Here is a 13106-nt window from a genome sequence, read left to right on the forward strand (position 1 = left end):
TTGTTTAATATAAGAAGAGAAGACAACCTGGGACTGAAGTCCTCGTAACTCTGACTCTGGGAGGGTGGCTAGAGCAAGAGAGCCAACAAAGGAAACTGAGGAGGTATGACCCAAAAGACAGAAGGAAGTGCAGGAGAGTGTGTGAAATCATGGAAGCACACTAAAGAAGAAACCCATTTTGAGAAGAAAGAAGCAGTCTGTACTTTCAAATGTTACTGAGAGTTCTAATAATATGATATAAAGTTTCCCTTTTATAAGTGACCAGCAGGTCACCCACATCTTGGCCAGATAGAGTTTGGATGCTGGAGCTAAGACTGAAGGATGAAGGGACCTCTGGATAATCTTTCATGTCAGACTATATGGATGAAAAGCAATATAATGGGAACAACAACAAAATGTTTTGTATCATCAAAGTATTAAATTTGATAGTATAGGGATCATCATTAGCAAGGATTGTTTTGGTGTGGTAATGGTATCAGAAACCAAACTGGAGTGATTTGAAGAGTAAACAGGAAGTGAAAAGCATATTTCTACTGCTGGGTAGAAGGGGTAGTAGGGTAGGATTAATGAAGATTTTTTGTTGACAAGATTCTGGAACAAGTTTTTTTTTCACTGTGGTAATGATCCCAAGGAGGAGAATTTGTGTAGTAGAGAAGCAGTAAACATTACAGCAAGTTAGTGACATCTGGTACTAGCCCTTGATAGGATGGAGGACAGATTCCTTGCTTGTATCTGGAAGCTAGGAGAAGATACCTTTAGACACTAATCATTTATATGTTAGGCAGCAAGAAGATGGGGGATAAGAAACATACAGCATTATTTGAATGCTGTATTTTCTCAGTGAAGTATGAGGCATAGTCATGTGGAAGAGAGGTTGGGAGCTGTGAGAATTGTGGAGATGATAAGAAGCATTCATGCAAAGTGGGAGGAGTTTACTAGAAAAACAGGATTGTCAGACAGATTATGTTCATTGTTATCAGCTGTCAAATGTCTGTCAGTTAAGGAACAGATAAATAAAATATGGTATATCCATACAGCAGAGTATTATTTGGCACTAAAAATAAATGAAGTACTGATACATGCTGCAACATGGATAAACCTTGAAAACATGTTCAGTGACCAGGAGGTCAAGGTTGCAGTGAACTGTGACCGTGCTGCTGTACTCCAGCCTGGGTGACAGAGCAAGACCCTATTTCAAAAAGAAAAGAAGAAAACATACTCAGTGAAAGAACCCAGTCACAAAAGACCACATATTGTATGATTCCATTTATAGAAATTGTTCATAATAGGACACATCTGTAGAGACAGAGCATTAGTTGTTGCCTAGACTTGTGGAAAGGTGGGGAGGAGGAATTGGGGGAAGTGACTAATGAATGATGAAAGTGTCCTAAAATTGATTGTCATGATGGTTCTATAACTCTGTGAACATACCAAAAATCATTAAATTATACACTTTAAATGAGTGAGTTGTATGGCATGTAAATTATATCTGTATCTCAAAAAAGCTGTTTTTTTAAAAAAGCACATGTTCCTTTATAGAAAATTGTGAAAATACAGAAAAATGTTGATGGGAGGAGGGGATAAAAATAGGCCATAATTCTACTCTTAGATATAGCCACTATGTACACTTTGGTTTATCTTCTTGTGGCCTAAATTTATGTTGTGTTCTTTATACTCAGTTATATAGTAAGTTTTCTTTATGTATCAAAGTTTGTTTTAAACTTCTTTTACCTGATTTTTTGTTTGTTTTTTCTCCAGAGCCAAATGTTCTAGCTGGCACTTTAGTTGGTCATACAGATGCAGTTTGGGGTCTTGCTTATAGTGGCATAAAAAATCAATTACTGTCTTGTTCAGCAGATGGCACTGTTAGGTTATGGAATCCACAAGAAAAATTGCCATGTATTTGCACTTACAATGGAGATAAAAGTAAGTAAATTTTGCACCTGTGAGAAAAGTTTGTTTTTTAAAAAATTTGGAATATATAAAGGACAAAGTAATTGATTTATTTCTTTACTGCTCCGAAGAGATATATTGAAATAATTTTGTAAAAGTTAGGATAATCTTTTTACTCATTTTTTTTTGAAGTGCTTTGCAACTATATCCCGTAATGCAGTTCTTTTTTACCTTTTTTGTGTTCAATTTTTTAAAAATGTAAAACTACTTGTATGTAATAGTGGAATAGACAAATGAGGATACTCATAGGGACAACAGGAGGCACACCATCTGTTCCAGATGACTACCCACAAAGACTGAAGGGATCACAGTCTCAAGCATACCTATAAACCATGTGTTCCATGACCCTGAGCACACTAGTTGAGTAGTCCAGCCATAATCACTGAACCCCTAACTGGAAAAGTACAAATTAGGTTATTTTCATGATTTTAAATATTTTCTATTTAAAAAGGCTTTAACCAGTTTACCTTTTGAAGACATTTACTGATCTTATTTTCCAAGTCATTTTTAATTTTTTTTTCTTTTTTTTTTTTTTTTTGAGATGGAGTCTCACCCTGTCGCCCAGGCGAGAGTGCAGTGGCGCGATCTCAGCTCACTGCAAGCTCCGCCTCCCAGGTTCACGCCATTCTCCTGCCTCAGCCTCCCGAGTAGCTGGGACCACAGTCGCCTGCCACCATGCCTGGCTAATTTTTTTTGTATTTTTGGTGGACAGGGTTTCACCATGTTAGCGAGGATGGTCTCTATCTCCTGACCTTGTGATCTGCCCGCCTCAGCCTCCCAGTGTGCTGGGATTACAGGCGTGAGCCAGCATGCCCCGCTTTTAATTTTTTTAATTAGACCTTTTATTTGTATGTAAAAATACATATTATTTTAAAACATTTTAGGTGAGTATTAAATGTATAATTTTGTGTCTCTTAGGACACCTTAGTGGTACTAATTTTCAGTTATCCAAGCTTTAGAGGTAAGAATTCATTTAGATATTTGTTTCTGGCTTCATCTAGATAGTTAATAGCTTGGCTCCATATTTCGTCTAACTGTGCATTGATCTGGCTAGTTTAATTTAGTATGTTAAAGAGAGAAATTGCTGCTCAGGCCATTTTAGGGTGAAGTACTGCATCAGCTGATTCCAGAGTCCAGGCCATTTTCATGAGTCCAAAAATTTGACTTGTATTAGCTCCTTTATAAGGCCTACAGATCTCTGACAGGTGAACCAGCCTGCCAAAACAGTTATATGAGAATGCCAATTTGTCATTTTACAGTAAGAAGTATTATTGGTAAGTTGGCCAAAAGACTAGGATTTTATTTAATCCCTTAGAAGAAAATGTGTAATAGAAGAAATAACTTTTACATGTATTTACTCTTTATGAGCTCTGTAGTTATATTTTTCTTATAATATTAAATAGAATGCTATAAATTTTTTAAATAATTGAGGAAAAGATATTTCTTATCTTACCATCCTGACACAGTTGTATTCCTTTTCATTATTAACAGTATTTCAAGATTATTTGAATTCCTTTTTCTGATTAGAAAAGTAGAGATTTCATAGAATTCTACTTTGTTTACATTGTCTGTCTTTGGGCTCGTTTCAGAGCATGGAATACCTACATCAGTTGACTTTATAGGCTGTGATCCAGCTCATATGGTAACCTCTTTCAACACTGGTAGTGCCGTGATTTATGATTTAGAAACATCACAGTCATTGGTGATACTTTCATCACAGGTAGATTCTGGTAAGTTTTCATGGAGTTTCTTTGAAACCTTAAAAAGGGTTATTACACAGAGGATGATCTTTTAGCTAATTTTAATGTTTTTACTATTTGAATTTAGGATGGCAAAATAGTTTCATAATGTTACAGTTATACTTATTTATATTATTTCTGCTATTCAAATTTTGCTTAAAAGTTTGGGCGGACGTATGGGAAAAGAGGAATGACTAGAGCAATATAAAGGTGAAAGTAGAGAAAATAAGATAATGAACCTAATGTACTCATCATTCAGTTTTAATACCTGTCTATAAATGCCCAGTATTGCACATGTGGTATGTGATATGTGTTTTACAGTTTATATAGATAAGGATCGCATAAGATTTATGTATTGCAATTGGTTGATAGGTCTCTCAGGTCTCTCTTCATCCATAGATTCCCCTTCATCTCTTTTATGTTCCTGTTTTTTTAATTGAAGAAATTGGCTACTTTGTCTTGTGAAGTTTCCTACAGTCTGAATTTTGCTAGTTGCATACCTGTATTATTTAACGTGTTCTCTATTTCTATTCACAATTCTCCTGTGAACTGATTATAGATCTAAAGACTTACTGAAATTCAGGTTCACTGTTTTTTTCTTTTAAAAATTTTTACATGTTTTTGGCAACTTTACTTCACAAGTAATTTGTAAGCTTTTATCAGAGGTAAGTATTTTCTGGTTGTTTATATTTTTGTGATGTTTTAAGTCGGATTATTGCTTGGGTTCATTAATTTTCTATTGAAAAATGATTTTCTAATTTTATCATTCCCTCTCCATTTATTAGCTAGATTATTCCTATAAAAAAGAACATCTCCTTATCAATAATTTGGTTACCTTGGAGTTAGTGTGTATTAAGGAAAGGCAAGATAAATTATTGGGTTTTGGTTTTCCCCTTTATTTACCAGTTTTCAAAATATGAGTTGGTTTGCTAGCACTCTCTAAAGGTGACCAGTTTGTCTTGGGTGGTGTTTTTGGTATCATCGTACTCTCTCATGGATATAATGTATTTGATGTGTTTCAATCCATTACAGGTATTATCTTTATTTATTGCTGTTCAGATCCTTTCATTTTGGCCAGTGGGGCTTACTCAGCGGGGCTGAGGTTGGCTCCTGAGTCCTTTTGCCATGACCTTGGTAGTTGTTGATAGCTTCCTGATATGACATACGACAAGATGTGCTAGGTTCATCTTGTTCATTTTGTGCCCTAGATCTGAAATGAGCTATTTGTTTAAGGAGTTGTGGTTTCTTTTAGTGGGAAATGGCATTTAGAGACTACAGTTGGGGTGCTAGGCTGCTGAGTTGATCCTCATGGTCTTCATGGCTCCTGGGTTTTTCATTGTGTTAGACTTTTTCAATGTACAGAGCTAAGAAATAAGCATTTTTTAAACGGTAAAATACTTCCTCTTCAAATTCAGATTTATTTTGGTTCTCAACAAAATTGTTTCTTATTTTATTTACCCCACCCACAGTATACACAGAATTGTCTCAGTAATAATACCATTGCCATGAAAAGATTGAATATTGATAATAAAACTTTGTAATTAGCGTATATTCCACTAGTAATATACAATCTGATTTCTGTGCTTTAAAGTCACTTGGAATAGTTCCTTCCTTTGTAGTTATACCACCAGTTGGATATACTTAAGTTCATTTGTTTAATTTTACTTTTGATTTTCATTAATTTCTTTTAGAAAAACAACTGTTGGTTGGGCGCGCATTGGCTCATGCCTGTAATCCCACCACTTTGGGAGGCCAAGGCAGGAAGATAGCTTGAGGCTAGGAGTGGAGACCAGCATGGGTAACATAGTAAGGCCCCATCTCTACCAAAAGCTTAAAAAATTAGGTGGGCATGGTGATGTGTGCCTGACGTCCTAGCTTTGGAGACTGAAGCAGAAGCACTTGAGCTCAGGAGTTCAAGGTTATAGTGAGCTATGATTGCACCATTTCACTCCAGCCTAGGCGACAGAGTGAGACCTTGTCTCTTAAAAAAAAAAATTGCTTTGTAATTACGTAAAATATTTACATGGTGCCATGGTCAGGTCTTAAACCAAAATTATCTTCTCTTTCCCAGTATCTCCTCAAAGCTTTTTTTTAAATTACCCTACATAGATAGCTATATATACATATTTTTTTCTGTGTTTAGGTGTAATATATGAGTCATGGTACGCATGCAGAATGAATGATCTAAAGTCTATTAATATTGAGGATTTTTCGCCCATTTATTCGTTTTGATATTTCTCTGTTCTCCCTCATCTTTAATAAAAAGTTAGTAAGAGCTTACTGGAAAAGAAAAAAGTCTCATCTTTAAAGAGCATTAATTCCAGTTTTCTGTTTTTTTGTTTTTGTCAGTGTAGGTAGGATGGGGGTTGTTCCTTACAAACATCTAACTAGCAATTATGAATGTTTCCTTCTTTAAATGCTTATAATTCTTATATGGACTGTTTATTAGAAGTAGTAATTGTGGATCTTTTAAAAATTCTAAACTACCTATAATAAAGGGCTGCATTAAAACACTTCTCATTTTTTCTAAATTTGAGCCTAGTACAGTCTATATTATAGGACATAATAACATAAATGTTTATTTTTTAAAAAATCTCTCTGGAGTCCTTATTTCGTTGTCAGATTTTTTGTTTTATGCAAAAGGTTTAGTTTTTAATGATTTTTATATTTTAACATGATTAAAAAGGCCATTATCCAACTTCTTATTAAAGGTTTGAATTTTAACGTATTGTCTTCCTTTATTTTTCAGGTTTACAATCTAATAATCATATCAACAGAGTAGTAAGTCATCCCACACTTCCTGTTACAATAACTGCTCATGAAGATAGACACATCAAATTTTTTGACAATAAAACGGGTAAGCAAATTGTCTTTTCATATTAGTTATACTGTAAATTTGAGATGATCGATAATGCTATTTTATATAAGGTATAGTGAGTTTCAGATATGAAATTGCCAAATGAAACCATTTTAACTCAGATTTTTGCTTTTCTTAATGTTGCACATTTATGTTGTTTTATCCTTAACTAGCCATAACACCTTGCCTAGCTATTATGATTTCTTCAAGTCATGTTAGTTAAATGTAGATCCTTCCATTTGAAATTTTTTCCTCATATTCTGTTATGAATAAGTATGATGGAAGAGGTCTCTTTCTGGTGTTTGGCATTTCCAGTATTTTTTTTTTTTTTGCGGCAGTTTCGCTCTTGTTGCCCATTATCTAGTCATTACCTAGAATACTACATAATATATTGCTTGCTGTGTCTCAGGAAAGGTCTGACAGCTAGAAAGGCTACTTGAGGAGAGACTAGAACAGTCAGGGTACTGAAGGACTTCTAAATAAGAAACATAAATGTTAATTGCAACATTGTTACAGGGTAACAAATTATCAAGTAAGACAGTGACCCAGAATTACAGGTTTCTCTTTGAAGATTATATAGAAAATGGCAATATGTTTTAGTCCGTAGTCTTAAGGATGAAACCCTTTTGTTCAAACAACGCTTTCATGGACAGATTCTTTTTAACAAATTGCAGATAAAATGAATATTTACAGGTTGTGCACAGGACGTAAGACTCAAGTGGATGTTCTCTTTAAAAAAATTATTTAAAGTATTTTTTTTTTTTTTTTTAGAGACAGGATCTCACTGTGTTGCCCAGGCTGGTCTTGAACTCCTGAGCTCAAGCAGTTCTCCCATCTCAGCCTCCTGAAATGCTGGGATTACAGGCATAAGCCACTGCTTCTGGCCCGTGTTCTCAATTTAACACTTTATCAAATCAATCCTTTGAACTATTTTTATGAAACCAATAATGTTTTTCTCTGCTGCAAGAGCAGAGAGGTTAATTTCCTTTGTGTTTCTAAAAAGATTCCTTTTTATTAATTATTGAAGATTTACAGTTATATGGGAAAGTTCAGGAATTTTAGTAGTTATATTAAAAGCAAAAGGTGAGAATCTGTAGAGCTGTTTTATTAGCAGAAATCAAGAAAGTGGTCAGTAAAAGTTTACTCAATATCAAATAAGCAGCGTATAGTCTTTCAAATTGTTTCCAAATTCTACCTATTTACTCTTTCTGTTAACTAGTACCTTGCCTGTAGTATGAAGATAATTGAAGCAGTAGGTTCCAAATAATAGGAAAAAAAAAATCCTTTTCTTTTCTTTTCTTTTTTTTTTTTGGAGCCAGTCTTGCTTTGTTGCCCAGAGCTGTAGGGCAGTGGCACCATCTCAGCTCACTGCAGCCTCCGCCTCTTGGGGTTCAATTGATTCTGGTGCCTCAGCCTCCCGCATAGCTGGGACTACAGGTGTGTGCCACCATGTCCGGCTAATTTTTGTATTTTTAGTAGACATGGGGTTTCACCAAGTCGGCCAGGCTGGTCTTGAACTCTTGAGCTCAAGTGATCTGCCCGCCTCAGCCTCCCAAAGTTCTGGGATTACAGGCGTAAGCCACTGTGCCCAACCATAGTAGAAAAAAGTATTTCTCAGTTGACCTCCTCTCTATCTCATATCTCTATCTCCTTTCTCTCTCTCTCTCTCCCCTCCCCTCCCATCTTTCTATTTCTCTCTGTCTCTGTCTCTCTCTCTCTCTCACACACACACACACACACACACACACACACACACACACGCCCTTTTGAGTTATATGAAACTATGAGTTGTCTTCAGATGTGGTCGTTTTTTTTTGAGACGGAGTTTCATTCTTGTTGTCCACGTTGGAGTGCAGTGGCACAATGACGGCTCACTGCAACCTCCGCCTGCTGGGTTCAAGCGATTCTCCTGCCTCAACCTCCCGAGGTAGCTGGGATTCTAGGCATCTCATTCCACGCCTGTCTAATTTTTTATATTTTTAGTAGAGACGGGCTTTTATCATGTTGGCCAGGCTGGTCTCGAACGCCTGACCTCAGGTGATCCACCCACATTGGCCTCCCAAAGTGCTGGGATTATAGGCGTGAGCCACTGTGCCCAGCCTGGATATGGTGTTTTCAAAGAAGTTCTTTAAAAATTCATTTAATTGTGGTAAACTAGATTGTCCCCATAACTGCTACTTCCGGTTAGCTAAGTTGTTTTTAATAGAGTATTATGTTATAAAATGAGTAGTAAATTTATTGAGCTTTTATGTCTGAAACATGATAGAACTTTATGCTATGAATAGGCTCAATAAATATTTAAATGAGTAAACCATTTTAATGAAAATTTTCTCAGCATTTTGTGTTCTATACTGCACTGGATACTATCATGTATAAGATGTGGTCCCTGATTTCTCTGGGCTTGTCTAGAGGAAATAAGAGGGGGTGCGGGAGGGTGTGTGCAAAATGAAGCTTTGCCTTAGGAATGGAAAGGTGTTTTTGGGTTGTTTTTAAGTGAAGGAAGTGGTAGTAGGAAGTTACAGGTATGGCGATATTTTGAGCAGAGGCGCGGTGGTAGAAACTTTTTAAGGAACAGAAGTTTCTTATAGACAAAACCAAAGACAAAGTTTGAGGAAGGAAAATAGAATCTATTGAGGAGGACTTTTAGAACCAGGTTAAGAATACTGAATTTTTGTCTATGCTGTATATGTGGGAACTACTAAAAATATTTGAACAGCAGGGGCTTGGCAAAATTGGTTTAGAAAAATTAATCAAGTCACATTTTGCACTATATGATAGATTCTTGACTTTAAAGGATTTAGAGTTTTCAATTTCTACTATTTATTTCAGAGAGATTTTCAGGGCTCATGGTTTCTACCAAAATTTTGATAGAGGTACAAATTCAAGTTTCCTATGCTGTGCCTGAAAGACTTAGGTAGTGAGTGATTCTGGAAGAACCTATAGTATGAGTGAGGGATGTGGAGGAGTGGGAGGAAGATCTTGTATCAGTTGTGGACTCATTCATTTAGCAAAATGGCTAGACTATCTGCCATATTCTTGGCACAGTTCTTGAAGCTTGGTGAACAGAATAAAATGTCCTGTCCTCTTGCAGCTACAGACTAGTGGTATATTGTCTATTCTGTGTGAGACATTGTTCTATTTTATTTACATATGTTAACTCATTTGTTCTTCTAATAACTCTATAATAACTCTATAAGGTAGATATAGTACTATTATTATGCCCATTTTACACATGAGGTTGAAAGGCTTAAAGAAGTTAAGTGACTTGTACAGTATTTAAACTCACAGAGTTTGTTTCTGTAGTTCACATTTGACATCTTTATTTTCTCTCCATTTAATAGAGGCCCACAATATTAGCCAGTGAAAGGGCTTAAGGTGCCAGGGAGGGGAGAATGGGCATGTGCAGTGGCATGTGTCCAGCCTTTATTTCTTTAGTCATAGGAGGAAAAAATTAGGATTAGTATTGGTAGACTATTAGCAGAAGCATGAGGCCAAAATGAAATTGGTGAGATGTGAGAAGCTGCAGGTGTATGTTAGTGAAAGAGAGGTCCTAGTTACTGGAAGGGGTCAGAAGCTTTGTGATTTATGTGGTCACCAATGGAAGCCCAACATACAACTTGGTCCAGCATTGAAGTCTCTATTCATGGTCCATCTGAAGGGATTACTTACATTTTGAAGTGATTTTTGTGACTGTGGACAAGAAGGGTTAACTCTCAATTGACTTAAAATAATCAGGGTGAGGGTTAGTTTAGTGCACATGTTGGAGAGCTGGAGTTAAACTTAGAAAATTATAGCATCCTTAAAGAAATGTATAGCTCTCGTATTGGAAAAAAGTCTTTTGGTTTAGAGATGTTAAACTTAGGAGATAGAGGATCATTCTCAAGAGAGAAGCTTGAACTAGATCTGTGAATTAAAACACCATCAAGGCTAGGTGTGATGGCTCATGCCTGTAATCCCAGCACTTTGAGAGACAGGCAGGAGAATCGCTTGACACCAAGAGTTTGAGACCAGCCTAGGCAACAATACGAGATTCTGTCTTTACAAAAAATTTAAAAATTAGCCAGGCATGGTGGCATGTGCCTGTAGTTCCAGTTACGTGGAGGGTTGCTTGAGCCCAGGAGTAAGGTTGCAGTGAGCCATGATGGTGCCACTGTACTCTGGCCTGAGTGACAGAGCAAGACCCTGTCTCAAGAATACAAATAAAATAAATTTTAAAACTAAAACTTACCATCATAGATTTAACATAAGGAAAGCTAATGATACTTGGTATTTAACCCCTAATATTTTGAAAGTATTGTCATGGAGGCCATCCATTTTATACACTGTGGTCTTTTATAGGAATTTTGAGAGGAGTAGATTCTAGAACTGGAAGATGAATTGTGTTGAACTAAACAATTGACGATAGTTTGTTGAAGACTTTTCTGTTCTTTGGGCTAGCAGAGTAGAATTTCTAAGACTGTTTTGTTTATTACTCTTAGTATTAATGAGAGATAGTTGTGGCTTGAAATGAGAGACTTTAATTTGGTCTTAAATTTTTGACTTTTTAAAAAATTTTGTCTTCAACTGATAAGTGTTTAATAGTTCTGGAAAGTGACAGGACATTTTTTCTCTTTTGAGACAGAGCCTCACTCTGTCACTCAGGCTGGAGTGCAGTGGCACAATCTCAGCTCACTGCAGCCTCCGCCTTCTGGGTTCAAGGGATTCTCTTGTCTCAGCCTCACTAGTAGCTGGGATTACAGGTGCTCACCACCGCACCTGCTAATTTTTGTATTTTTAGTAGAGGCAAGATTTCACCATGTTGGCCAGGCTGGTCTTGAACTCCTGCCCTCAGTTGATCTGCCTGCTTCGGCCTCCCAAAGTGCTGGGATGATTATAGGCATGAGCCCCTGCCTATTACTTTTTATAGGTTTTTTGGAGTGTATTTTTGCACATTTTATTATGTTGTGGTTTTGTATTCAGGTCAACAGCTATAGCCCCATTACAAATAATAAAACTAGACCTCTTTCATATCTTAGTGTAGAGTATCATCATTGGGACCAGAGGCATGGCTAATGATTATAACTAGAATTTTGGAAAAAGCCTCTATCTTTCATTAGGGACATCCCAGGCATTTGAGTAATAAAGACTCATTGCTGAGTGAAAGGGGAGTAACTTATAAAAGTATCAGTATTTCTATTTTATTGCCTGCCTAGTGAATCAGTTTATAATGCTTTCTATCCATCCAAAGCATGTATTGCCATTGCAGGATGCCCTTGCCCCAAAGTATTTGTGCAATACAACTTTGTATTCACAACCTGTCTTTTAAATTCTACTTTCTATTGAATTCCATTTGCTTGCCAAATCTTCACTGAAGATACTAATTAAGTCACATTTTCCAGAGCAGCGTTTTTGTTAATGTCTGGGGAAATATAGAGTTATTTGTTTACCTCCTTTCTTTTTTAGAGTATGTAAAATGATTTTATTTCAAAGGATAAGTGAACTGAACTTGATAATGGAATGTTTAGGTAGAAATATATTTTTTGGTGATTTAGTTTTTGTTAGCCCAGTATATAAAATAGTCTTAAGGTCTTTCACTGACACTTTTCCTTCCTTCTCCCCTCCACTCTCCTTCCCTCCCCTCCCCTTCCCTTCTTTTCTTTCTTCTCTTTTCTCTTTCCTTCCCATTTTCCTTTCCTTTCTTGACATTTCTCTTTGTTGCCCAGGCTAACTAGAGTACAGTGGCAACTCACAGGCACAATCATAGTGCACTGCAGCCTTGAACTCCTAGGATGAGGTGATTCCCCAGCCTCAGCCTCCTGAGTAGCTTGGGACTACAGGCACACCTCACCACACTTGGCTTATTTAATTCCAATTTACATGATCTTAAGCCTTTGATGCAATCCATTGTCATTGCTTTACAGTGTCTATCAGATATTGTCAGATACATGTTACACAGATGTCTTTTTTAGGAGTAATTATCAGAGAAAGTTCTGCATTCGAATTAAAATTGTCTTGAAAACATTACTGTAGTGGTGGATGTACTCTTAAAACGTTATGTTAAGTGAAAGAAGCCAGACACAAAAAGCCACATATTGTATGAGTTCACTTATACGAAGCATCCAGAGTAGGCCAGTCTATAGAAAGAGTTGATTAGTGGTCAGGGGTTGGAGGGACAAAGAGGAGTGATTGCTTAATTGCATATGGGGTTTCCTTTACCAGTGATGAAAATGTTCTGAACTCTAGAGAATGGTGATGGTTGCATAACCCTGTGAATGTTCTAAAAGACACTGGATTGTGTACTCAAATGTTTATAGTGGTAAATTTTATGTTGTGTATATTTTACCACAATAAAAAAGTTGCTATAATGATTGTTTTATGTCGATGCTATATTGTAGTTTCTGTTCTCTCATTAGTATTTGTGAAAACTTAATCTGTTCTGTTATGTTTTGTTTAGGTAAAATGATCCATTCTATGGTAGCTCACTTGGATGCTGTTACAAGTCTAGCAGTAGATCCTAATGGAATCTATTTGATGTCTGGAAGTAAGTCTTAAAGTCCTGTACTGCCCACAAACTTTAT

At 36.4% G+C, this 13106-nt stretch overlaps 1 protein-coding gene across 2 annotated transcripts in view; it reads left to right on the forward strand.

The window, feature by feature from the left end:
• Positions 1 to 13106, forward strand: part of STRN3 (striatin, calmodulin binding protein 3) — a 134012-nt gene that overhangs the window by 119096 nt on the left and 1810 nt on the right. For both annotated transcript variants that reach the window (XM_011994756.1, XM_011994757.1), the window contains 4 exons: positions 1759 to 1926; positions 3543 to 3683; positions 6442 to 6549; positions 12983 to 13069. In XM_011994756.1, the coding sequence (XP_011850146.1) occupies positions 1759 to 1926; positions 3543 to 3683; positions 6442 to 6549; positions 12983 to 13069 (504 nt within the window). The remainder of the gene's footprint in view (positions 1 to 1758; positions 1927 to 3542; positions 3684 to 6441; positions 6550 to 12982; positions 13070 to 13106) is intronic.

The sequence above is a fragment of the Mandrillus leucophaeus genome, unplaced genomic scaffold, assembly GCF_000951045.1.
Source record: "Mandrillus leucophaeus isolate KB7577 unplaced genomic scaffold, Mleu.le_1.0 Scaffold460, whole genome shotgun sequence".
Lineage (NCBI taxonomy): Eukaryota > Metazoa > Chordata > Mammalia > Primates > Cercopithecidae > Mandrillus > Mandrillus leucophaeus.